Source organism: Ranitomeya imitator, chromosome 3 (genome assembly GCF_032444005.1).
Source record: "Ranitomeya imitator isolate aRanImi1 chromosome 3, aRanImi1.pri, whole genome shotgun sequence".
In the NCBI taxonomy this organism is placed as follows: Eukaryota; Metazoa; Chordata; class Amphibia; order Anura; family Dendrobatidae; genus Ranitomeya; species Ranitomeya imitator.
This window is the reverse complement of record NC_091284.1, coordinates 743,037,826-743,064,583: the sequence shown is the minus strand read 5'-3', so window position 1 is coordinate 743,064,583 and position 26,758 is coordinate 743,037,826. Positions and strand designations below refer to the sequence as shown.

The 26,758-nt window shown below is 47.1% G+C and overlaps 1 protein-coding gene across 1 annotated transcript in view; it reads left to right on the top strand.

Moving 5' to 3' along the window:
• Positions 1-315: 315 nt before the first annotated feature.
• LOC138671037 (serine/threonine-protein kinase Nek3-like) overlaps positions 316-26,758 on the top strand; it is an 89,641-nt gene continuing 63,198 nt past the window's right edge. Inside the window, exons 1-2 of the mRNA XM_069758890.1 lie at positions 316-428; positions 19,304-19,425. Coding sequence (XP_069614991.1) covers positions 19,309-19,425 — 117 coding nt within the window. The 5' untranslated portion in view covers positions 316-428; positions 19,304-19,308. The remainder of the gene's footprint in view (positions 429-19,303; positions 19,426-26,758) is intronic.

The window sequence follows — 26,758 nt, the reverse complement described above, 5'->3', positions numbered from 1 at the left end:
CAAGCATCACTCCTTTCTCCCCAGGCAGACCCCCCTCCAGCATGCACATGCAGCCCCATGCAAGCAACGTCACCCCTTCTCCCCAGGCAGACCCTCCCTCCATCATGCAGCCCCATGCAAGCAACATCACCCCCTTCTCCCCAGGCAGACCCCCCTAGAGCATGCACATGCAGCCCCATACAAGCATCACCCCCTTCTCCCCAAGCAGACTCCCAGCTCATGTATGAACATCCACTTACCTGATCTGAGACCCCAAAACACTCCAAATCCTGCCATGACAACCACCTCCTGTCTGCTCTATGGGCGCCGCCCCTTCTGGTCACATGGGCATGACGTCAGCAGAGGTCCTTTAGCCGACTTGGATTCAGCCTCTACCGCCATATATGTGGTGTGCACTGGCACTGCTACAGCCCAGCCGGACTCCGCTGGTAAGAGCTGCGCTCAGCACTGTCAGGGCTCGGTGCGGCTCCAGTACAGCCAGTCAGCTCTGCTGGGTTCAGCTGTAGCTTCCCAAACACTGGAGACCTGAGGATGTGTGAGGGGAGGGACAGCGGTGCGGTGCGGTGTGGGCGGGTCTGGGGGTGGTCTTGTGGTGTGGGTGTGGTCGGGTGGTGTGGGGGTGGTCTTGTTGGGTGGGTGTGTGGGTGTGGTCTGGTGGTGTGGGTGTGGTCTGGTGGTGTGGGTGTGGTCTTGTTGGGGGTGTGTGGTCTTGTTGGGGGGGTGTGGTCTTGTTGGGGGTGTGTGGTCTTGTTGGGGGGGGTCTTGTTGGGGGTGTGTGGTCTTGTTGGGGGGGTCTTGTTGGGGGTGTGTGGTCTTGTTGGGGGGGTCTTGTTGGGGGTGTGTGGTCTTGTTGGGGGGGTCTTGTTGGGGGTGTGTGGTCTTGTTGGGGGGGTCTTGTTGGGGGTGTGTGGTCTTGTTGGGGGGGTCTTGTTGGGGGTGTGTGGTCTTGTTGGGGGGGTCTTGTTGGGGGTGTGTGGTCTTGTTGGGGGGGTCTTGTTGGGGGTGTGTGGTCTTGTTGGGGGGGTCTTGTTGGGGGTGTGTGGTCTTGTTGGGGGGGTCTTGTTGGGGGTGTGTGGTCTTGTTGGGGGGGTCTTGTTGGGGGTGTGTGGTCTTGTTGGGGGGGTCTTGTTGGGGGTGTGTGGTCTTGTTGGGGGGGTCTTGTTGGGGGTGTGTGGTCTTGTTGGGGGGGTCTTGTTGGGGGTGTGTGGTCTTGTTGGGGGGGGTCTTGTTGGGGGTGTGTGGTCTTGTTGGGGGGGTCTTGTTGGGGGTGTGTGGTCTTGTTGGGGGTGTGTGGTCTTGTTGGGGGGGGGTCTTGTTGGGGGTGTGTGGTCTTGTTGGGGGTGTGTGGTCTTGTTGGGGGGGGTCTTGTTGGGGGTGTGTGGTCTTGTTGGGGGGGTCTTGTTGGGGGTGTGTGGTCTTGTTGGGGGGGTCTTGGGGGTGTGTGGTCTTGTTGGGGGGGTCTTGTTGGGGGTGTGTGGTCTTGTTGGGGGTGTGTGGTCTTGTTTGGGGGGGGTCTTGTTGGGGGTGTGTGGTCTTGTTGGGGGGGTCTTGTTGGGGGTGTGTGGTCTTGTTGGGGGGGTCTTGTTGGGGGTGTGTGGTCTTGTTGGGGGTGTGTGGTCTTGTTGGGGGTGTGTGGTCTTGTTGGGGGTGTGTGGTCTTGTTGGGGGGGTCTTGTTGGGGGGGGTCTTGTTGGGGGTGTGTGGTCTTGTTGGGGGTGTGTGGTCTTGTTGGGGGTGTGTGGTCTTGTTGGGGGGGGTCTTGTTGGGGGTGTGTGGTCTTGTTGGGGGGGGTCTTGTTGGGGGTGTGTGGTCTTGTTGGGGGGGTCTTGTTGGGGGTGTGTGGTCTTGTTGGGGGGGGTCTTGTTGGGGGTGTGTGGTCTTGTTGGGGGGGGTCTTGTTGGGGGTGTGTGGTCTTGTTGGGGGGGTCTTGTTGGGGGTGTGTGGTCTTGTTGGGGGGGTCTTGTTGGGGGTGTGTGGTCTTGTTGGGGGTGTGTGGTCTTGTTGGGGGGGTCTTGTTGGGGGTGTGTGGTCTTGTTGGGGGTGTGTGGTCTTGTTGGGGGGGTCTTGTTGGGGGTGTGTGGTCTTGTTGGGGGGGTCTTGTTGGGGGTGTGTGGTCTTGTTGGGGGGGGGTCTTGTTGGGGGTGTGTGGTCTTGTTGGGGGGGGTCTTGTTGGGGGGGTCTTGTTGGGGGGGGGTCTTGTTGGGGGTGTGTGGTCTTGTTGGGGGGGTCTTGTTGGGGGTGTGTGGTCTTGTTGGGGGGGGTCTTGTTGGGGGTGTGTGGTCTTGTTGGGGGGGTGTGGTCTTGTTGGGGGGGTCTTGTTGGGGGTGTGTGGTCTTGTTGGGGGGGTCTTGTTGGGGGTGTGTGGTCTTGTTGGGGGGGGTCTTGTTGGGGGTGTGTGGTCTTGTTGGGGGGGTCTTGTTGGGGGGGGTCTTGTTGGGGGGGTCTTGTTGGGGGTGTGTGGTCTTGTTGGGGGGGGTCTTGTTGGGGGTGTGTGGTCTTGTTGGGGGGGTCTTGTTGGGGGTGTGTGGTCTTGTTGGGGGTGTGTGGTCTTGTTGGGTGGGTGTGGTCTTGTTGGGTGGGTGTGGTCTGGTGGTGTGGGTGTGGTCGGGTGGGGTGGGTGTGGTCTTGTTGGGGGTGTGGTCTGGTGGTGTGGGTGTGGTCGGGTGGGGTGGGTGTGCTCTGGTGTTTCCCATGGGGCTGATCCAGTCTAAAGTGATTCCTGCAAGATGACCTTAGATTGGATTATTGTATTCTCTCCATGTTATCACACCCACTGCGTCCAATCAGCGCTGTTGTCACTGTCCCCGCCTTCAGACAAATCAAACAGGAAGAGACATTTAGGAGGAGTGGACAGTGACGCCTGCGCTGATTGGCCGCCAGGTTCGTGCGTCACAACAACACGGGAGCCGCTGGTGACCGAGCACAGACACCGCGGGACCAGCGCCGGCACACAGTATTATTAGTGTTATTATTTAATGGCGCCAATCAAGGGGTTTGAGGAGGAGCTGTCCAAGTGGCGCACAACTTCTTACCTCACTATGTGCCAGCAGGCTCCACAGCTGAGAAAAACGGTCCGATTAGAAGTTTTTTCTTCTACGTAGAGAGAGAAAAAAAAAGTTTCTGCCCCCTCTCCATCCTGTCAGTGATAATCGGACCCCACTCGGCTGTCATGTGAGCGCTGTCAGATTTTTATTCTTTTTTTTTTGTAACGGACCCATAGACTCGTATTGCCAATTCTGATCTAACCATCAGTTCAAAACCGGTCTTCTCTCCAATTTTTTTCTTACACACCAATCGTTCCTAATTACTAATCAGATATGTGCACAGCCCCACAGAATATCATCGGTGCGATCGGTGTACGTGAAAACCACAGATCGCACTTGTCTGACAAAATGGATTCATGTGCACGAGCTCCTATACTAACAGGGGTGCAGACCCGTTTTTTTCCCTTTTATATTAGAGGGGTTTTCCCATCTCCATCCATCGAATCTTGTTAAAACAAGCACTTTCACAATTTAGTCCTTATTAAAAATTTTCAGCCATTAATGAGATATTAAGCTTTCCAGTTACAGTTCCTAGGAGACCGACTACCGCTGCTGTGTAGCTTGTGTGATGCAGTGACCCCTGTTGCAGCTAGGGGGTGCAGTTTGTGCTGCTCAGGATATGCATGGAGGCGTATCTGTGATTATAATGATGATGAAACAGTGACTGGCAGAATTGTAAATGGCCGATGTGTGTCGCAGAGGGAGTCTGTGCTGTAAACTTGATGTAATGTTGTTCTGGGACCTGTAGTCCCACAAGTGTTTGTATAGATATGAAGGGAGGCTCAGGCTACTTTCACACTAGCGTTGTTTGGCCTCTGTCGCAATGCGTCATTTTGCAGAAAAAACGCATCCTGCAAAGTTGTCTGCAGGATGCGTTTTTTCTCCATAGGCTTGTATTAGCGACGCATTGCCACACGTCGCAACCGTCATGCGACGGTTGCGTCGGACTGTCGGCACCAAAAACGTTGCTTGTAACGTTTTTTGGTGCGTCGTGTCCGCCATTTCCGACCGCGCATGCACGGCCAGAACTCCGCCCCTCCTCCCCACAACTCACAATGGGGCAGCGGATGCGTTGTAATAATGCGTCTGCTGCCACCGTTGTGCTGCGTTGTCACAGGATGCGTCGGTACGACGGGCCGACGCTAGTGTGAAAGTAGCCTTAATGGGCTAGTTTGAGAGCTGCGCGGGTTGAACTAGCCACACACACCACCCATCTATGGGAGTGGTAACAACTACATAATGTGACCATGGTGCGGTCACATGGTCGGTAGTGGTCTCTGTAATGGAGACTGTAGATCCTGGACTGCTTGTGTGTTGGGAGGTCCTGAGTGTGGACCGGATCCCGGAATAGCGCACTTTGAGGCCGTGGATCTGAAGACCTGTGTGTTGGGAGATCCTGGGAGTAGGATCGGATCCCTGAACAGCACACTTGGAGACTTGTGTGTTGGACGGTCCCAGGTGGGGACGGACGTCCTGAATAGCGCACTGAGTGGCCTGTGTTGGAAGTCCTGGGAGTAGGATTCCTGAATAGCACAACCTATGTTGGAAGTCCTGGGAGTAGGATTCCTGAATAGCACAACCTATGTTGGAAGTCCTGGGACTAGGATTCCTGAATAGCACAACCTGTGTTGGAAGATCCTGGGAGTAGGATTCCTGAATAGCACATGGAAGGAGTGGATGCAGAGTCTGAGATGGCACTACACTGGGGGAGCTACAGCCCATCTGAGGATCTGGACTAACTGATATGTGCCTGCCAGGCAAGTTGGTGATCCCGGTTCGGCAGTTTCCCTGGAGGAGAGAGGACTGACAGGAGTCAGTGTGTGGAGCAGGAGTAACGGGAATGTAACCCAGAGTATGGTGAACTGTGTGCACCGTCAGGGGGTCAGTAATGAACTGTGTGGTCTCCCACGGTAACTGGACGAAGTAAGGTCTAGCTGTTTAGAGGCTACGAATCAATGTTGTGCGCGCTATGACTAGAGACATTGATATGGCATATGGACACCCCCAGGAACTAGTCAAAGAGGGCTGGCGGGTGTAGTCTCTGAACTGTGAGTTAAAGCCGTATAAGAAGTATATAAGTTAAAGCTGCAACTTAATGTCACCTGTTGGTGCCTATTGTGTTCTATGAAGTTTATAATGAACTGTGCATAACCCGGTTTATGACTGCATAATAAACCGCATGGACTGTTGTGTGAGAAAAACGTGCCTGTGTGACTGAGTCCGTTGCTAAGCGAGTGTCCCCCCAACACATGAGGTAAGCGCTATCTCACACTTGTTAACGCTGTTTTGAAGCCGGACGGGATTAGGAGGTAACAGCGCGAACTTGGCCAGCTTCAAAGCTCTGCTCACAAGCTCAATAGAAAAGAGCTTGTAAGCACTGTCCATATTCTACTGTCTTGCAGCAGTGGTCGGTCTCCAAGGCAACGGTGTGTAAAGAAAAGTAGTAATATCTCAAGAATGGCTGACATTTTTAATAAGCAGTAAATTACAATATTGCTTGTATTTATAATCCCTATCTGACATTACCAATGCAGATGGGAAAGCATTTAACAGTAAAGCTGCCATTCACGCTGTAATCTTTAATTTGTAGAAATGGAAGGTATTTGAAACCTGCTATAATGAAGTATCCGACTGTTTAAGCCTGGAGCTATACTTCACAGTATAGAGTAAAGGTACCGTCACACATAACGATATCGTTGCTTTTTGTGACGTAGCAACGATATCGTTACTGAAATCGTTATGCGTGACAGCGACCAACGATCAGGCTCGTGCTGGGAGATCGTTGGTCGCTGGGGAATGATCAGAACTTTATTTTGGTCGCTGATCTCCCGCTGACATCGCTGAATCGGCGTGTGTGACACCGATTCAGCGATGTCTTCACTGGTAACCAGGGTAAACATCGGGTTACTAAGCGCAGGGCCGCGCTTAGTAACCCGATGTTTACCCTGGTTACCATTGTAAATGTAAAAAAAAAAAACACTACATACCGTATATACTCGAGTATAAGCCGAGATTTTCAGCCCACTTTTTTGGGCTGAAAGTCCCCCTCTCGGCTTATACTCGAGTCATATACCCGGGGGTCGTCAGGTGAGGGGGAGCGGGGGCTGTGTAGTTATACTTACCTGCTCCCGGTGCGGTCCCTGCAGTCCCTGGCTTCCCCGGCGCTGCAGATTCTCCCTGTACTGAGTGGTCACATGGCACCGCTCATTACAGAAATGAATAGGTGGCTCCGCCTCCACAGGGGAGGAGCCGCATATTCATTGCTGTAAATGATTGGTAACTGTGACCGCTCAATTACAGGAAGAAGCTGCAGCGCCGGGGAAGCCGGGGACTGCAGGGACCGCGCCAGGAGCAGGTAAGTATACGGGGAGGGGAGCGCTGTGCGATATTTACCTGCTCCTCGCTCCGGCTCCGTCTGCAGCGTCCTCTAGCAGTGACACTCAGGTCAGAGGGCGCGGTGACGTAGTCAGTGCGCGCCCTCTGCTGAGCGTCAGTGCTGGAGACGGAGCCGCACGAGGAGCAGGTAATTATTGAAAGCGCCGGCGTCCTGAGAAGAGAGGTGAGTATGTGATTTTTTTTTTTTTTTTTTTTTATTGCAGCAGCAGCAGCAGCAGCATTCTAAGGAGCACCTATGGGGCCATAATCAACGGTGCAGAGCAATCTATATGGCACAGCTTTATAAGGAGAATCTATGGGGCCATAATCAACGGTGCAGAGCAATCTATATGGCACCGCACAGCGTGATAAGGAGCATCTATGGGGCCATACTCAAAGGTGCAGAGCAATATATATGGCACAGCTTTATATGGAGCATCTATGGGGCCATAATCAACGGGTCAGAGCAATATATACGGCACAGCTTTATAAGGAGAATCTATGGGGCCATAATGAACAGTGCAGAGCAATATATATATATATATGGCACAGCTTTATAAGGAGCATCTATGGGGCCATAATCAACGGTGCAGAGCAATATATATGGGGCACAGCTTTATAAGGAGCATCTATGGGGCCATAATGAACGGTGCAGAGCATTCTATATGGCACAGCTTTATAAGGAGCATCTATGGGGCCATAATGAACGGTGCAGGGCATATATGGCACAGCTTTATAAGGAGCATCTATGGGGCCATAATGAACGGTGCAGGGCATATATGGCACAGCTTTATAAGGAGCATCTATGGGGCCATAATGAACGGTGCAGGGCATATATGGCACAGCTTTATAAGGAGCATCTATGGGGCCATAATCAACGGTGCAGAGCAATATTTATATCGCACAGCTTTCTATGGAGCATCTATGGGGCCATAATGAACGGTGCAGAGCATTGTATATAGCACAGTTGTATATGGAGCATCTATGGGGCAATAATGAACGGTATGGAGCATCTATTTTTATTTTTGAAATTTACCAGTAGCTGCTGCATTTTCCACCCTAGGCTTATACTCGAGTCATTAAGTTTTCCCAGTTTTTTGTGGCAAAATTAGGGGGGTCGGCTTATACTCGAGTATATACGGTACTTACATTCCGGTGTCTGGTCACGTCCCTCGCCTTCAGCTTCCCGCACTGACTGTGAGCGCCGGCCGTAAAGCAGAGCGGTGACGTCACCGCTCTGCTTTACGGCCGGCCGGCGCGCCGCTCACAGTCAGTGCGGGAAGCTGAAGGCGAGGGACGTGACCAGACACCGGAATGTAATTATGTAGTGTTTTTTTTTGTTTACATTTACAATGGTAACCAGGGTAAACATCGGGTTACTAAGCGCGGCCCTGCGCTTAGTAACCCGATATTTACCCTGGTTACCAGTGAAGACATCGCTGAATAGGCATCACACACGCCGATTCAGCGATGTCAGCGGCCAAGCCACTTTGCAAAAATTGCTGCCGACACTTCTCTGAACTGGAAAAACCCGGCTGCTGTGCCGTTAGCTAAAAGACGCCATGTGCAGAAAGCCTTCAAGTGCAAACTGTTGCAGCAAATTCTCCTTCTTTGGGTTATGTACACAGACTTTTTTTGCTGAGTTTTCAAAGCAGAAACTGAGCGGAAACATAAACGTTTTTGAGATCTGGAGAGTCTCCTTGAAAACTGTGTAGCCATAGTATAGCTATCTGCACACGGAGTCTTTTTCTAGAGTGTTGTTTTTTTGTTTATTTTTTTAAGATTATGGGCATAACTTAAAAGTTTCTGAGAAGTTTTCTACCCCTCATTGGGGGACAAAGGACCATGGGTGTTATGCTGCTGCCACTAGGAGGATACTAAGTGAACACAGAAAAATTAGCGCCTCCTCTGCAGTATACACCCTCCTGCTGGGCCTCAGCTAACCAGTTCTTGCTTAGTGTCTGTAGGAGGCATTTGGGTCTGTTTCAGACCCCAACATTTTTATTTCAAATTTTTTCGTGTTTTTTTTTTCTGAATTTTTTTTTTATTTTTTAACTAACGGAATGAAGGGGGCGATGGATGCCTTTCTAGGGTCCGTTCTCCCCCGAACCATCAACAGGTGAGAACGCGGAGTATATCTCCCCATACCCTCTCCTGCGACGACCGGGGCACGCCTAATCTTCCCTTGGGGCGACTGTTCCTTTATGGTTCCGATCTCCCCACCCTTAAAATACGACGAGCACATGAGGTTTTACCTCTCCATGTTCCTCTCCGGGGCCGACAAAACCCGCAGCTGGATGGACAGAGGCCCTCACCTAATGGCATCAATGCAGCCCCATGATTGCTAGAGATGGACGGAGGGTTCTCTCCATCCCTGCTATAGGGAGGATGGATTGAGATCATACCCTTAGAATGGCAGGAGGCGCTGCACAACTCCGGCTCGGCTACTTCACCTCTGTGTGAGTATGAGCCTTTTGCGCTTCCCTGCGAGACGAACGGTGCGGGTCCTGATCCCTGGGGAGAGGAACACTGGCTTGGTGCCAGCGGCAGCCTACCTGTGTTCATCGCGGCCCCCTTCTTAGCCGGCGCGCATCGCCAGCATACCACCAGAAATTTAGTCCCCGGCTTTTTGCCGGACTACTGCAATTTCCATGGCACCACCCACCGCCGGATCTCCGCCCATGTTCCTGGCGCTTCTCGTCCTGAACGAGAGGTGCCCTGCTAATCTTGGGGGCCATGTCCCGGCATCTGCGGTGGGATCACGCTGATTGTTAGCACCTCAACGCTACAGGACTGCAGAACATCCTTCTGTGGGCTTTACACACCGTTTCCTCCTCTGTGGACACAGGCACAGGACCCTGGGTAAGCTGCATCAGCTTCTGGAAGAAGGCTTAACCCCTCCTCTGCACCTATAGCGAATACTCTGCCTTTAAGTCTCAGACAGCACACTATGTCCCAATCTAAGGAGACCAAACTGGTTACAAAAAAAACAGTGTTTTTTACCTCATGTGCCACTTGCAATACTACTTTGCCCCGTGCCCACAATACTCCGTTATGCATGGATTGTGACTCGGCCTGTGTGCAGCCGCCTCCCGCCAAAGCCGACCCTGCTGAGCCTAGTCCCCCTAAGTGGGCTGCTTCCTTGTCACGATCTATGGCTTCCCTGGCTACGGCAATAGACTCTCTCCGGGGACCTTCCCCAAGTCAGAACGTCACTTTGTCGAACTGTACACCAGCATGGGGCTTACTCAGTCACTGGGGGCTCATGGCTCTAGAAAAAGGACCCATGTCGCATCCCCCGATCACGCTTGCGCTTCGGCATCAGCGAGCTTAATTTCTCACTCCCCTTCTCCTGAGGGTCGTAGTGCACATGACTCGAAATACGAGTCTGATGCGTCTTTAGTCCAGGACTCCTTGACTTGTCAAGAGACACTTGATTCTCTCGTTGACGTGGTAAAGAAGACCCTGCTGGTGAGCTAGGAATCCATATCCACGCCGGAACACGTGTCTTTTAAGAAGACTAAACGTGTCCAAAAGATATTGCCAATCATCCTGAGTTTAAGGACATTGTCCAAAAACACAGGGACCGACCAGATAAACTGTTCACGGGTCAAAAGCCCAAATATCCTCTTGCTCCGGATCTCATGAAGGATTGGCTACAGTCCCCTTCAGTGGATCCTGCCGTATCGCGTCTCGCATCCAAGACCCTTCTATCTTTGTCTGATGGTTCTTCAGTTAAGAAACCCACTGACCGTCAAATTGACTACCTGGCTTGCTCTGTCTTCGAGGCTTCAGGAGCGGCACTCTTTCCATCCTTCGCTGCAACTTGGGTGGCTAAGGCTATGGTCGCTTGGGCAGAGCTTTTAACCGCAACCTTCCACGACAGCAATCTCCCTCCGGAGGCGGCCAACCTCGCTAGCCAGATAGCTCAAGCCGGGGACTTCGTAGTTAACGCTTCGATAGATGCGGCCAATTGCACTGCACAGGCAGCTGCAAATGCAGTTTCCATCAGAAGGGCCCTGTGGCTCCGAGATTGGCGAGCAGATTCTGCTTCCAAAAAATCGTTGACCTTTCTGCCTTGCCAAGCTGGTCGATTGATTGATATATATATATATATATATATATATATATATATATATAAATTTATATAGAGAGAAACTGGACCAAATCATTTTGGACGCTACCGGAGGAAATAGTAAATTTCTTCCTCAACAAAGGCCTACTCGGCCATTTCGGAATCTACAACAGCCTCTGTTCCCGGCCTTTCTCAACAACTCCAGTTGGTCCTCTACTTCCTTCTCTTCTGCATCAGGACGAGCAACGTGTGGAGACAGAGGTTCCCAGGCCTCATACAGACCTAACCGTACCTGGAAATCCAGACCGAGATCGTCTGGCTCTACGGGAACCAGATCCCTTAGATCTTCTACCCAATGACTTGTTGCATCATCCAGCGGACACCGACAAAGTAGGCGGTCGCTTACTTTCGTTCCGTCAAGCCTGGCTCTGTCGTGCACGACAAGTGGGTCAAAGAGAGCTGGTGTCCTCTGGATACAAGAGTTTTTCTATTCCCCCCCCTACCCCCTTCCCCCCCCCCTCCCCCCCGACACATTTTTTTCTGGTCTTCCCCTCCCAAAACAAAGACATCAGCCTTTCTTCAGGCCGTAACAGGCGCCACGAAGGGACGGAGTCATTATTCCGGTTCCTCAGGACCAAAGGTTCAAGGGTTTTTACTCACATCTATTCGTGGTGCCAAAGAAGAACGGATCGCTGCGGCCTATACTGGACCTAAAGCTGTTAAACAAGTTTGTCAAGGTTTGGCACTTCAGAATGGAATCTCTCTGTTCTGTCGTCACGTCCATGGAAAAAGGAGAGTTTCTAGCATCCATAAACATCAAGGATGCTTACCTTCACATCCCAATTTTTCCTTTCCATCAACAGTTCCTAAGCTTAGCATTCCGCGAGGAACACTTCCAGTTTGTCGCCTTGCCATTCGACCTCGCCACTACCCCCAGAGTCTTCACCGAGGTCATGGCAGCGCTCATGGCCATTCTCCATGCTCGGGGAGTGGTGGTACTTCCATATCTGGACAACCTACTAATCAAAGGCCCATCCCATTCAGCCTGCGAGGAGTCTGTCGGTATCACGGTGGATACTCTCTCACCTGGGCTGAAAAATAAACTTCGAAAAGTCTTCTCCGGTACCGGCTCAGCAAATTTCTTTCTTATGAACTATCCTGGACACTTCCCGCGGGTTGGTCATTCTCTCTCCAGGAAGGCCTTGGCCTTACAACAGTATAGCAAATAGTTTTTGCAAGAATGGAGACGTAAAACGTAACCTTTACTTCGTAGTCTTATATAAAAAGAAAAACAAAATATAAACGAACAGTACCACTAAGGTGCTAGTGCTGACATAGTTAAACGAGCATATACTTATGAGAAACAAATATCTCCCAAACAAGAGACCAGACAAACAGTAACACCGTCCCCAAATACCGGGCAGTAATCACGGTGTGTGTCTAAAGTGCCATCTAGTGGGATTAAATCTTGTGTTTCTTAATACATATGCGCTTATATACTCATCTGCTGATACTGAAGTCTTATCATAGTCCTTCTGCAGATATTAGATATGTAGCCGGACCCTCTGGCGGTTTCTATGGATCATCCGCCTAACGACATCTGGCTAGAAGTATGCCTCCCTGTCTGGTCTCTTGTTTGGGAGATATTTGTTTCTCATAAGTATATGCTCGTTTAACTGCATTATTATGCGTATGGTACATTATATAGCATATCGTATGTTTACATTGCCATTTTTGGGTCTTACTTACATTGGTTATACACCTTGTTTAGAGGAGCTCCACCGATAACTTTACTCCGTGATACCTGCCACCATATGGTGTACCATTCTTGGTGCACATGATGATATATGGTATCCCTGCCGCAAATGTTTAGGTAAGGGGAGTGCTTCGCTTATACGGTATGGTAGACTCTGAGTAGTCGGGTGTATACATTCGTTTGATTGAATTGGTGACCAGTTCGTGGCCCTGGATAAGGGGCCGGTAGTATTTTTATGGGGTGTTTCGTTTTCATGTTTGTTCGTGATATATGTCAGCACTAGCACCTTAGTGGTACTGTTCGTTTATATTTTGTTTTTCTTTTTATATAAGACTACGAAGTAAAGGTTACGTTTTACGTCTCCATTCTTGCAAAAACTATTTGCTGTGCATATCTTTATCTTTTTGGTTTTTGATTTTTTTCTTAAGCCAGGCTTATTTAGGCCTTACAACAGGGAGCACAGAGTCTTTCCCGAGTAGTCCCTCACTCCATTCGTTTCAGCATGGGTATTCTCAGGAAAATGGTAGCAGCGATGGAAGCAGTTCCGTTCGCACAGTTCCATCTCCGTCCTTTACAACATGTGCTGCTGTTGGCCTGGGACCGGAACATGTTCTCTCTCGACCGTCGTTTCCGTCTGCCTCTGTGGGTCAGGCAGACCATAAGGTGGTGGACGCTGAAGTCTTCCCTAAACCAAAGGAAGTCCTTTCTCCCGGTACGCTGGTTGGTGGTGACCACCGATGCCAGCCTTTTAAGCTGGGTGCAGTTTTCAACCACCACACGGCACAGGGTCGTTGGTCCACTCGAGAGTCGCGTCTCCCCATCAATATCTTGGAAATTTGAGCTATCAGGCATGCCTTACTCAGGTTTCACCATCTTTTCGCAGGTCGCCCCATCAGGATCCAGTCCTACACTGCCACAGCGGTGGCATATATCAACCATCAAGGGGGAACCCGCAGCAGGACAGCCATGCATGAAATGAGTCTCATCCTCCGTTGGGCCGAGAGCAACCATTCCCCCATATCGGCTATCCACATCCCGGGTGTGGAGAATTGGGCGGCAGACTTCCTCAGCAGATTTTTCGTCGTTGGGGACTCCGGATATGGATCTGATGGCCTCCATACTAAACAAGAAGGTTCCCCAGTTCATTGCCCGATCATTCGATCCTCGCACCGTCGGAGCAGATGCCTTGGTTCTGCTGTGGCATCAACTCCGGCTCCTGCACATTTTTTCCCCCCTCTCCCTCTGCTCCTAAGGGTTATCAAGAAAATCAGAGCAGAAAGGGGTACCAGTGATCCTAGTCTCGCCGGATTGGCCGCGCAGGGCATGGTACGCGCAACTAGTTCAACTGGTCGCCGATGTCCCCTGGCGACTACCAGATCGCATGGACCTACTCTCACAGGGCCCGATTTACCACCAGAACTCCAGGGCCCTGTCTTTGACTGCGTGGCCGTTGAATCCTGAATTTTAGCCCAAGCTGGATTCTCTCCTGAGGTGTCCTCCACCATGATTAGTGCTAGGAAGCCTGTGTCCATGTGCATTTATCATCGCACTTGGAGAATCTTCTTCTCATGGTGCAACGCCCATGGATGATCTCCTCTGGTATTCTCCATTCCTTCCATATTGAAATTCCTCCAATCAGGGTTAGAGTCCGTTCTCGCACTTCGTTCTCTCAAAGGACAAGTGTCAGCATTGTCAGTTCTATTCCAAAGCAAAATTGCTGCCAGATTGCCAGTTAAGACTTTCATTCAGGGAGTTTCCTGTGTGGCGCCTGTATCAGGGCATTAGTGCCCTGACTGGCGTATGGGGCCCGGTGGGCAGAGGAGGCCCGCATCGGGCCCCCTCTCATCTGCCCATCGGGCCTGGGCCCCAGCGGCAGGCTTCTGACAGTACACTGAACCTGCGTCTGAGACGCAGTTTCAGTGTCCTCTGTTGCCTTGCGGGCCCGCAAGGTAACAGTTAAAGCCGCCAGCCAATCGGAGGCTGGCAGCTGACGTCAGCGCCCACGTCGCCGGCATATGACGTCATCGTCATTCGCCGGCGAGTCCGCGCTGAAATGCCCGGGATGGATGTCCGCGCCGGACAGCGGCCAGGTAAGGTGTGGTTTTTTTGTTTGTTTTTTTCCTGAATGTGGCAAGCCCGGGGCATGATAAGGACAGGAGGGCAGGATGGGGGACACAGCGGCAGGAAAGTAAAGAACACAGGAGGCAGGAATGAAATCAGGGAGGCAGGAATTAAAACTCTGGGGGCAGGAATGGAACCACCACAGGGGGGCAGGAATGGAAACACCACAGGGGGGCAGGAATGGAAACACCACAGGGGGGAAGGATGTGAGACCCGGGGGGGGGGGGGGACAGGATGGAGATGGACGGAGTCAGATGAGGCAGGATCATGGTGCAGGATCACGGGGCAGGATGGATACGATGGGGCGGAAGGATAATGGGACAGATGGGGCAGGATGGGGAGATCATATGGGGGGGCAGAATGGATACTCATGAGGGCAGGATGGGAGAACATATGGCTGGAGCCAGGAATGAGATACACGGGGCGAGGATGCGGATATTATTACCATAGGGACTAATTAAGGGATATTATTACTGCAGTGATGTATTTATTTTATTTTTTGAGGATACTGTTTCAAATGGGGGGGCAGTCGTGTTGCTGTGCAGAGCGACACTAGGTCGCCTTTTTTCATCTGGTGTAGTATAGAAGTCGGGAAAAAATTAAGCAATGTGTTCTGTGTTGTGAATTCTGTTATCGAACTCCCTCCTGTGGTCATGAATCGTACTTCGGCGAGTTCTGTCCATGGACTCCCTCTGGTGGCTGTGAGTGGAGCTGCTGCTTCTGAGGTTCCTTCCACAGGTGACTTAGTTTATTCTTTGGCTGGCTGCTCTATTTAACTCCACTCAGATCGTTACTCCATGCCAGCTGTCAATGTTCTTGTACTGGTTCAGTTCGCTCTTGGATCTTTCTGGTGACCTGTCTACTCCAGCAGAAGCTAAGTCCCTGCTAGTTAATTATTTGTTCATTGTTTTCTTGTCCAGCTTGCTATCATGATTTTGCCTTGCTAGCTGGAAGCTCTGGGATGCAGAGTGGCACCTCCGCACCGTGAGTTGGTGCGGAGGTCTTTTTGCACACTCTGCGTGGTCTTTTTGTAGTTTTTTGTGCTGACCGCAAAGATACCTTTCCTATCCTCAGTCTGTTTAGTGAGTCTGGCCTCCTTTGCTGAAACCTGTTTCATTTCTGTGTTTGTGACTTTCATCTTAACTCACAGTCAATATATGTGGGGGGTTGCCTTTTCCTTTGGGGAATTTCTCTGAGGCAAGATAGGCTTTATTTTCTATCTCTAGGGCTAGTTAGCTCTTAGGCTGTGAAGAGGCGTCTGGGCACAGTTAGGTACGCTCCACGGCTATTTCTAGTGTGTGTGATAGGATTAGGGGTTGCGGTCAGCAGAGCTCCCACTTCCCAGAGCTTGTCCTGTGTTAGTTTAACCATCAGGTCATTCCGGGTGCTCCTAACCACCAGGTCCATAACAGTTCTGCAAGCGGAGCTCTAGATAACTATGTTATTTCCTGCAGAGACGAGCCCTGGCTGGAAGAAGTGATGGTGGTCTGTGCTGGATGAAGATGGAAAGCGAGGCTGAAGGACTTCACCAAGAGACGTCACTGGTAAGTTAGTGTGTTACCTGTACACAGACACTGCATACTAAGTACAGATCTCCTGTGTATAATGGGACTTATGGTGATAGTATTGTGTTTTTTGTTTTTTTTTGTAATTAATGATCAGTATTGCGGTATTCAGTCACTATGTGGTGGTAATATGTTGTCTGGCCAAGGTGTGGCGGTATTTGTCCCTTGTATGTGCTATTATTTGATCACTGTGGTGGTAATATGTGGTCTGGTCATGGTGTGGTGGTAGTTGTCCCTTGTATGTGGTATCATTGGTCACCATGTGGTGGTAATATGTGATCCGGACATGGTGTGGCGTTATTTGTTTCTTGTATGGTATTATATGTCACTATGTGGTAGTAATATCGTGTCTGATCATGGTGTGGTGGTATTTTTCCTTGTTTGTGATATTATCGGTCATTTAAAAATTGAAAAATAAAAATATACCTAAATTGTATTGGATATTTAAACAAATGTTTAGTAAGTTACAGTAGAGTGGAGTCCAGCCAGAAGAGTCTACCTTGTCATGGTGGTGGATTAAAAAATCTTATGGCCAAAACAAAAGCTGCTGGCCATGTATGTGGTGATGGGAACTATAAATGAGTGATTGGTGAGGATGTGGTGCAGAAGTGGAGTTTTTGCAAGAGAGGGCAGTGGGACTGTGGATGGTACGAGGGGTGGAGGCGGGGCTGAGGTGCAGCCTGGGCGGAGTCTTGGGGGGCCCTGAAAATTTTGCCAGTATGGGGCCCTGAAATTCCTAGTGGCAGCCCTGGGCGCCTCCCTACAAGATGCCGTTGGATTCAAGGGATCTTAATTTGGTTCTCGGGGGTTCTTCAGGAAGATCCTTTTCAAACCACTGCAGGACTTCTCTCTAACCCTTCTTTCCTGGAAGGTGGTATTTCTAGTGGCAATTGCATCAATCAGACGAGTCTTGGAGTTGACAGCTCTATCTTGCCGACCCCCTTTTTCTTATCTTTCATGCAGATAAAGGTACCGTCACATTTAACGACGCTGCAGCGATCTAGACAACGATGCCGATCGCTGCAGCGTCGCTGTGTGGTCGCTGGAGAGCTGTCACACAGCCAGCTCTCCAGCGACCAACTATGCGAAGTCCCCGGGTAACCAGGGTAAACATCGGGTTACTAAGCGCAGGGCCGCGCTTAGTAACCCGATGTTTACCCTGGTTACCAGTGTATATGTAAAAAAAAACAAACACTACATACTTACATTCCGGTGTCTGTTCCCCAGCGCTCTGCTTCCTGCACTGACTGTGAGCGCCGGCTGGCCGTAAAGCAGAGCGGTGACGTCACCGCTGTGCTGTGCTTTACGGCCGGCCGGCGCTCACAGTCAGTGCGGGAAGCTGACGGCGAGGGGACAGACACCGGAATGTAAGTATGTAGTGTTTGTTTTTTTTTACATATACACTGGTAACCAGGGTAAACATCGGGTTACTAAGCGCGGCCCTGCGCTTAGTAACCCGATATTTACCCTGGTTACCAGTGAAGACATCGCTGAATAGGCATCACACACGCCGATTCAGCGATGTCTGCGGGAGATCCAGTGACGAAATAAAGTCCTGGACTTTCCCCAGCGACCAACGATCTCCCAGCAGGGGCCTGATCGTTGGTCGCTGTCACGCATAATGATTTAGTTAACGATATCGTTGCTACGTCACAAAAGGCAACGATATCGTTATGTGTGACGGTACCTTAAGGCAGTCCTGAGGACTTCTCCCTCTTTCCTGCCCAATGATGTTTCCTCTTTTCACCTCAATGAGAAGATTGCTTTGCCTTCATTCTGTCCGGCACCAGTCCATCGTATTGAGAAAGCTCTGCACACTCTTGATGTGGTTAGGGCTCCTCGACGGTACATCTTACGGACGGCTCCCTACCGCAAGTCAGATGTCCTATTTGTGCTTCCGGAGGGGCATAGGAAGGGTCTAGCTGCTTGTAAGGCTACTCTAGCCAAGTGGATTCGCTCGGCTATTCAGCAATCCTATCGTGTCAGGAACCCTCTTGTCCCAGCAGAGATTAAGGTGCATTCTGCTCAGTCAGTGGGCGTCTCTTGGGCCATTCGGCACCAGGCATCAGCACAACAGGTCTGCAAGGCTGTGATTTGGTCCAGCTTGCATACTTTTACAAAACAGTACCACATTCATTTTCAAACTTCTGCAGACGCTGCCTTTGGCAGGCGCATGCTGCAATCGGTGGTACCTCAGCTATAAGCCAATGGTACATGGGGTATTAGCAATTGTGTTACTCCCCACCAAAGGACTGCTTTAGGATGTCCCATGGTCCTGTGTCCCCCAATGAGGCGTAGGAGAAATAGGGATTTTTGTGTACTCACCGTAAAATCCTTTTCTCCGAGCCAATCATTGGGGGAAACAGCACCCACCCTGTTAGCCTATTGGCTTGTTGTTAGTTCCTTGGTTTTGACATGGTTTACTGTTTTTTCTTTAATGCTCCTACTGCTTTGCTACCAAACTAGTTGAGTTTCAACCAGCGAGGGGCTGTATACTGCAGAGGAGGAGTTAATCTTTCTGTGTTCACTTAGTGTCCTCCTAGTGGCAGCAGCATAACACCCATGGTCCTGTGTCCCCCAATGAATGGCTCGGAGAAAAGGATTTTACGGTGAGTACACAAAAATCCCTATTTTTGAGGAGGATTTGAAAAGTTTCCTCTCCAAAAAAAAAAAAACTGTGCACATAGCCAGACTTCAAGAGTTTCTAGAGAAGTTTTTTTTTTTTTCTTACATCTTTAAAGTGTAACCGTCGTTTTAGTTTTTACTTCATAAATCATTAGTGCACATGGAAATAAGCAGCTTTGTAATCAATCTTGTCAGAGAGATCTGATTCTTTCTCTGCCAAAATTGATAAGTCATTATCAAAGTTCTCAGCTCTGAGGTAACATGTATTCAGTAAAGACAGACTTTGCAATTACTCCGATAGGAGATGAGAGCTGCTACTGATAAGATTAGTAGTAAGTGTAATGATGATAATAATAATATTAGCACATTCCTCCAATTAGAAATGTAATATAGTTCTTCTGATTAGCTATGCTTACCCCATGCGCAGAGCAATGCGGTAGCTTAGGTATCTATAGGTACGACCACTAAACTTGCTGTCACTAAATGAGTTAGTTAGTGGTTGTAACCATGGATACCTAAGCTACTGTAAAGCGTTGCACATGGGGTGAGTGACATAGCTAATCAGAAGAAATTTACTACATTTCTAATTGGAGGTATTTGCTAACCAGCTTTTTTGCAGGTCGGAACAGTGAATTTGTCCCTATCGTAAGCGATTTTACAGCACTGATTTGTTATTATACAGATTTGTAGACCAGATAAAGTACATTGCCATAATACAGTAGTAATTTCCATTTTCTCCTCAGTTACAATGGAGAACTACAAGGTGCTCAGTGTTATTGGAGAAGGGTCATTTGGTCGAGCACTTCTAGTCTGCGACCTCAAGAACGCTGAGAAGTATGTAATGAAAGAAATAAGACTTCCAAAGGTGAGATTATAATCTCATTATTACTACATGTGTCACGGCTGTGGATGGCGCCATGGGGCAGAGTCTGAGTGAAAAAAACGCACCCGAGCCTGGACCATCAACCACATAATGATGGATACGTTGTAGCCAAATTGTGGGGGAAAGAGGGGCAATAAAGCTCAAGTATATGGGTGAGGTGTGCAGCGGCTCACCAGCCATGATACCACTCAGCTCAGCCAGGACCTCCACAATTATGTCTCCTAAAACTGCATCCACACAAGATGGAAAAGCTGTGGACTTATTCATTTGTATAAGGCCTCATTCAGACGTCCATTTCTCACAGAACATGTGCCCATCATAGTCTATGGGCAGATAAGTGTCCATGTGTTTTTTTGCAAAGTAACGAAAAAGAAAATCCAGCTCACCATAGTAACAGTTCAACTCGGAGCACGGAAACGCTGTGTCAAGGCGTGGGGAATCCAAAAAGCAAAAAAAAGAAGAATATCCAGCTCAACGAGACAGTGAAAAGTAAAAACTTGGTACTTTATTCACTTCATGTAGAAGCAGAGGATAAAAACATCAGCACTTATCAACATAGATCTCAAAATTTTAGCCAAAATATTATCCCAAAGACTGAACTCTGGCCTGGGTACCCTAATCCACAAAGATCAAGTGGGTTTTGTCCCTCGGAGACAAGCTTCAGACAATATACGGAGGGTCTCCCATCTGTTGCACCTCTGCAAACACCGTGACATACCAAGTATGCTACTGTCATTAGACTTCAAGAAAGCCTTTGACTCTATCTCATGGCCATATTTGTTTGCGGTGCTGCGGAGATGGAAGTTTCCCGACCACTTTCTCTCTTGGATTTACGCTCTCTATAGCTCCCCTTCGGCCTACGTACGTTATAATGGCTTTTCCTCCACGTATTTCCCTATTAGTAGGGGAACCAGGCAGGGATGTCCCCTTTCACCCCTGTTGTTTCTTTTGGCGCTTGAACCTTTAGCTATTCATATGCGCCTTAATTCTGAAGTTCAGGGAGTGGAAGTGGCGTCAGTTTCTCATAAACTTCTTTTATTTGCTGACGACATGCTTTTGCTTTTGTCGTCCCCTAAGACTTCCTTGCCGGCCCTCTTACATACCCTAGAAAGCTTCGAAACTATATCCGGCCTCCACTTAAACACCAGCAAATCCTACGCTATGAACATATCCCTTTCGCGACCTACTGTTTCACTACTTCAGCACAACTTTCCGTTCCAATGGGCCACTGACCATTTGGACTATTTGGGGATTAAACTAACAGCTAACCTAGACTCCCTTTATGCGGCTAATTATCCTCCTATGCTCCGGAAACTTCGCCTTCTGCTCCAATCATGGGAGAAACTACATCTCTCTTGGTTGGGCCGAGTACGTGCACTAAAAATGACAATCCTCCCTAAATTGCTCTATCTATTTCGCGTTCTGCCTATACCTATCCCCTCACACTTCCTTAAAATGGCCCAAAGGTCTATAGACACCTTCGTATGGAGAGGAGGCATCCCGAGAGTTAACAAGGCTACTTTATACCGCCATCGCCTAAAAGGGGGTTTGGGAGTCCCCAACCTCTTGAAATATTACCGCGCAGCTCAATTAGGCCAACTGACTTTATACCATGCTTATAACGAACCCCCATTATGGCTATCCCTGGAAGCATTCGAAATGCAACCCAGTACTCTAGACACAGTACTATGGATCCTCCCAACTCAACGCAAACATATCTCGAACCCCATTATAAAGCATTCTCTTACAATCTGGGACACTTTAAAATATTCCTCACAACTGATCTCACCCTTTTTACCCCTCGCTCCCATTTGGGGTAATACCCTATTCCCCCCAGGCGTGGGATCTATCAAAAGTTTTTATAGATGGGTCGAAGCCGGCATAACCAGGGTTCACCAGCTGTTCAATATTGATGGGATAATCCCATTCGCGGCTCTACAGGAAAAGTACCACTTCCCCTCCGGAGAAATCTTTCGATACTTACAATTAAAAAACTTTGCCAACTCCTTATTAAAAAATTCTACCCCTCCTTACTCCATGACCCCTTTTGAACAAAAGTGTCGTCAAAACCCACATGCCTCGGGGATTATTTCTCTCCTCTACTCATACATTAATGCCCCTTCCCATAGGCATTGTTTGAAATATACCGTTCGTTGGGAGTCGGACATCGGATCTACCCTGACAGACTCGGAATGGTCCCAAATTTGGTCCTCATCTACTGGAGGAATGTTAAACACACTTATGTTAGAAACCAACTACAAAGTGTTAACCCGATGGTATCTGACCCCCGCTAGAGTAGCTAAAGCTGTGGCTAACCACTCCCCAAATTGCTTCAGAGGTTGCAATTCAACAGGAGACATGTTCCATATATGGTGGCTTTGCCCGATTGTCAGAAGGTTCTGGATTAGGATATACCATTTGTTTTTTTTCCATAGCGAACATTAACCTTAAAAAAAACCCATGGGAGGCACTACTTAACAAGCGCATCCCCAACATCCCTAATCATACCCGATCCCTTATCTCATTTATATTTTTAGCAGCGAAACAAATCATTGCTTTGGCATGGAAAAAACCAAACTTAGACTTTTCCGCAGTCAAAACACGCCTCACCTGGTACATGATCAATGAGAAATTGTCGGCTATACTAATGGACAAAGTTGGAAAATTCGAGAAAATATGGCTCCCCTGGGCGGAATACACCAACCATACCCCTTTTGCCACACCGGTACTATACCCAACTAACTACATTCAGTCGGATTCAGAATAACCTACCAAACCCTTTAGACGTTATACACCTCTTTACTCGGGCTCCCCTCCCCCACTCCCCCTTTCCCTTACTTTGGTTAGGTTGTATGATTGCATGTCAGTTAACCACATGCACTATTGTTCAGATTGTATGTAAAGACTTATCCTGATTTTTTTTTTTGATTATCTTGATTATCACGTAAATGTAAACCGAAAACTTTCAATAAAAATTTATTGTTTAAAAAAACATCAGCACAATAAGGATAAGAACACTATCTATCTACGCGTTTCAGGTGGCAAAGCACCCTTAATCATGATATCTAGTGTCTAGCCTGTTCCGTGCTTTTTATGTAAGAATCCATTGAACACACCGGTGCAATGGTCAGGTGGAAAAGTAATCCACTGAGAATGAAAACACCTGGTGGTAAATGTGAACCAGCGATTGGCCACATGAAACAAAAAGTTCACGGAAAAGGCAGAAATAGAAAAAAAGAAACGCATATGTACTTTAACTGAACATAATACAAGAATATATGGAACACAACAAATCTTGTCACTAAATAATGTAACAATAATGATCTTATGCAACGACAAATGTCCAAAATGCATAAATACGCAAACTGCATGATGGTAAATTTTTCTTGAGATGGAAAAAAGCAGAACTTGAGCGGAATCCGAAGAGGAAGACTTCATTGGATGATCAGCATGCATGTCACCTTAGTCAGTGTTAGGAGATGCCATCACAAGAGAAAAGGGTAAAAAAAAAAAAAAAAATATATATATATATATATATATATATATATTTTTTTTTTTTTAAACTAACAAATTTCTCGAAATAATTAACTAGTCCAAAACCTGTAAAAATAATATACAAACACAAATCTGAGAAGCATATATGCAAACACAAATATGATATGGTTGGTGAACAGAGAAACTAAATGACTATAAAAAGTATATACCTATAAACATGACGTAAGCATAAGAGTGACATAACGAATAAGACAATGCAATACAATAGGATAGTCTTCTAACTAAAGAGTTCGCAGGCTCCGATGTATACATACAATAACTCAGATACCCTTCAGGAGCAATGGACAAATAGTTACATGAGAAGGGTGAAAAACCTGCAGACTGTAGCGCTACTAAATATTTATTTATTGGAGTACATCCCAAGAGCGATAACCTATGCAAAAAAAAAAAACTGGGTAGTCGTGTATGCTGGGCAGTGCAAGATCATACATGATCGGGCCAGCACGAGAACACATGATGTGCCAATAAAGAGAAGACATTCAAGGGGATAAGGTAAATGTAAGAAGTGATGTAACTAATAAAAAAGCATGATGTCTTTTCTCTTATTGAGACCATTAGGTGTTCTGGTTCCCAATTTGAATATCCACCATGTTTCTCTGTTTCTCAGGGTCACTTCAGTGTCCCCTCCTCTGAAGGGTCTATGTGTTTTTTCAATTGCATAGACTTTGAGGGAATCAAGATTGGATTGATGAAAATTAATAAAATGTTGTGACACCTGGGATATATTTCTGTGAGTATTGGCATTATCTATATCATAAATATGCTCACGTATTCTAGTTTTTAGTGGGCGTATGGTGCTACCAACGTATTTAAGATGACATGTCGTACATTCCATTATATAAACTACGTTATTGGTATTCCAATTGAGGAATGTTTTTATTTGATATATGTTTTGATCATTTGCGTCCGTAAAATCGGAATGCTTCTGTGCAAATTTGCAGGTTTTGCATACTGCAGCACCACATTTGTGAAAGCCCTTTACACTGAGCCAATTAGAGGTTTGCACATGAGGGATATTGAGGGAACTAGGGGAGAGACTATTACCTAAAGATGGTGCTTTTCTAGATACGATTCTACATCCATGTTTAAGTACAGCAGCGATGTCAGGATCTTCTCTTAAGATAGTTAAATTATTTCTAATTAATTTGCTTATAGAAGCAAATTGATTGCTGTATTGAAAAACCAAAGTAATAGGATTGATGGAAGATGTTGTTTTCGTTTGTGGGGATTTGAACCGAGGTTTTTTGTCAACTATTTTTTCTGCCCTTTGTAGGCACCATTGGCTATAACCTCTCTGTGTGAGTCTATCTTTAATGTCCTCGACTTCTTTAGAATAGTCCTCCTGAATACTGCAATTACGTTTTGCTCTGGTCATTTCACCAGTGTAAAGGGCTTTCACAAATGTGGTGCTGCAGTATGCAAAACCTGCAAATTTGCACAGAAGCGTTGCGATTCCAAATGATCAAAACATATATCAAATAAAAACATTCCTCAATTGTAATACCAATAACGTAGTTTATATAATGGAATGTACGACATGTCATCTTAAATACGTTGGTAGCACCATACGCCCACTAAAAACTAGAATACGTGAGCATATTTATGATATAGATAATGCCAATACTCACAGAAATATATCCCAGGTGTCACAACATTTTATTAATTTTCATCAATCCAATCTTGATTCCCTCAGTCTATGCAATTGAAAAAACACATAGACCCTTCAGAGGAGGGGACACTGAAGTGACCCTGAGAAACAGAGAAACATGGTGGATATTCAAATTGGGAACCAGAACACCTAATGGTCTCAATAAGAGAAAAGACATCATGCTTTTTTATTAGTTACATCACTTCTTACATTTACCTTATCCCCTTGAATGTCTTCTCTTTATTGGCACATCATGTGTTCTCGTGCTGGCCCGATCATGTATGATGTTGCACTGCCCAGCATACACGACTACCCAGTTTTTTTTTTTGTTTTTTTGCATAGGTTATCGCTCTTGGGATGTACTCCAATAAATAAATATTTAGTAGCGCTACAGTCTGCAGGTTTTTCACCCTTCTCATGTAACTATTTGTCCATTGCTCCTGAAGGGTATCTGAGTTATTGTATGTATACATCGGAGCCTGCGAACTCTTTAGTTAGAAGACTATCCTATTGTATTGCATTGTCTTATTCGTTATGTCACTCTTATGCTTACGTCATGTTTATAGGTATATACTTTTTATAGTCATTTAGTTTCTCTGTTCACCAACCATATCATATTTGTGTTTGCATATATGCTTCTCAGATTTGTGTTTGTATATTATTTTTACAGGTTTTGGACTAGTTAATTATTTCGAGAAATTTGTTAGTTTAAAAAAAAAAATATATATATATATATATTTTTTTTTTTTTTTTTTTACCCTTTTCTCTTGTGATGGCATCTCCTAACACTGACTAAGGTGACATGCATGCTGATCATCCAATGAAGTCTTCCTCTTCGGATTCCGCTCAAGTTCTGCTTTTTTCCATCTCAAGAAAAATTTACCATCATGCAGTTTGCGTATTTATGCATTTTGGACATTTGTCGTTGCATAAGATCATTATTGTTACATTATTTAGTGACAAGATTTGTTGTGTTCCATATATTCTTGAATTATGTTCAGTTAAAGTACATATGCGTTTCTTTTTTTCTATTTCTGCCTTTTCCGTGAACTTTTTGTTTCATGTGGCCAATCGCTGGTTCACATTTACCACCAGGTGTTTTCATTCTCAGTGGATTACTTTTCCACCTGACCATTGCACCGGTGTGTTCAATGGATTCTTACATAAAAAGCACGGAACAGGCTAGACACTAGATATCATGATTAAGGGTGCTTTGCCACCTGAAACGCGTAGATAGATAGTGTTCTTATCCTTATTGTGCTGATGTTTTTATCCTCTGCTTCTACATGAAGTGAATAAAGTACCAAGTTTTTACTTTTCACTGTCTCGTTGAGCTGGATATTCTTTTTTTTGCTTTTTGGGTTTTTTTGCAAACCAATGCCCTTAAAACTGACATTTTATACCCCAGCCTTAATGACTGGCGCGTAGGAATAAGATGTACCTAATTTAAAGGCGCACATCACTTAGTGAATTTGGCGCACCTCATCATTGGCTTGTGCTTTGACAGAAATGTTATGACAGTCAGGGACTGGAGTAACATTTCTGGTATTAGGAATGTCGCCATTTTTAATGACTTTGTTTGACAGGCGTTGCTACACCCCAACCAGCTCCTTATCCTCCCCAGCTTTGTCCATTGTTGCCCAAAACTGCAGTGAATAAACCAAAAGTCACAAAATGTAGAATGTTTAAAGGTGTTTTACTCCAGTATTGTAGCGTGAACCCCCATGATGATTCGGGGCACGAGTTTCTGCAAAAAAAAAAACCATGTCAGTCTTTGATTCAAATCATAGATGAATCCTTTATTTGAATCGATGAGTCTGTGAAAAAGCTGAGAGTACGTGGAAGTCTTCTGTCTTTGTTTTGTTTTTACTGTTTAGTTAGCAGGAGAAGCTTGAAATATTATTATTTTTTTGTTGTTTTTTTTTTTAAGTTCTCATACCTTTTATTCACCTACGAGAAAAACAGATGCCCCACTGATGGTAAAACTAAACCCACAAAAATGGATGAAATGCAGAACTAGTACGCTGCTAGAAACAGTTCTGTGTTTTATTTCTCTCCCTCATACGCAAAAAAATCTGTACATCTGAACAAGGCCTATTACCGGCTTCACAC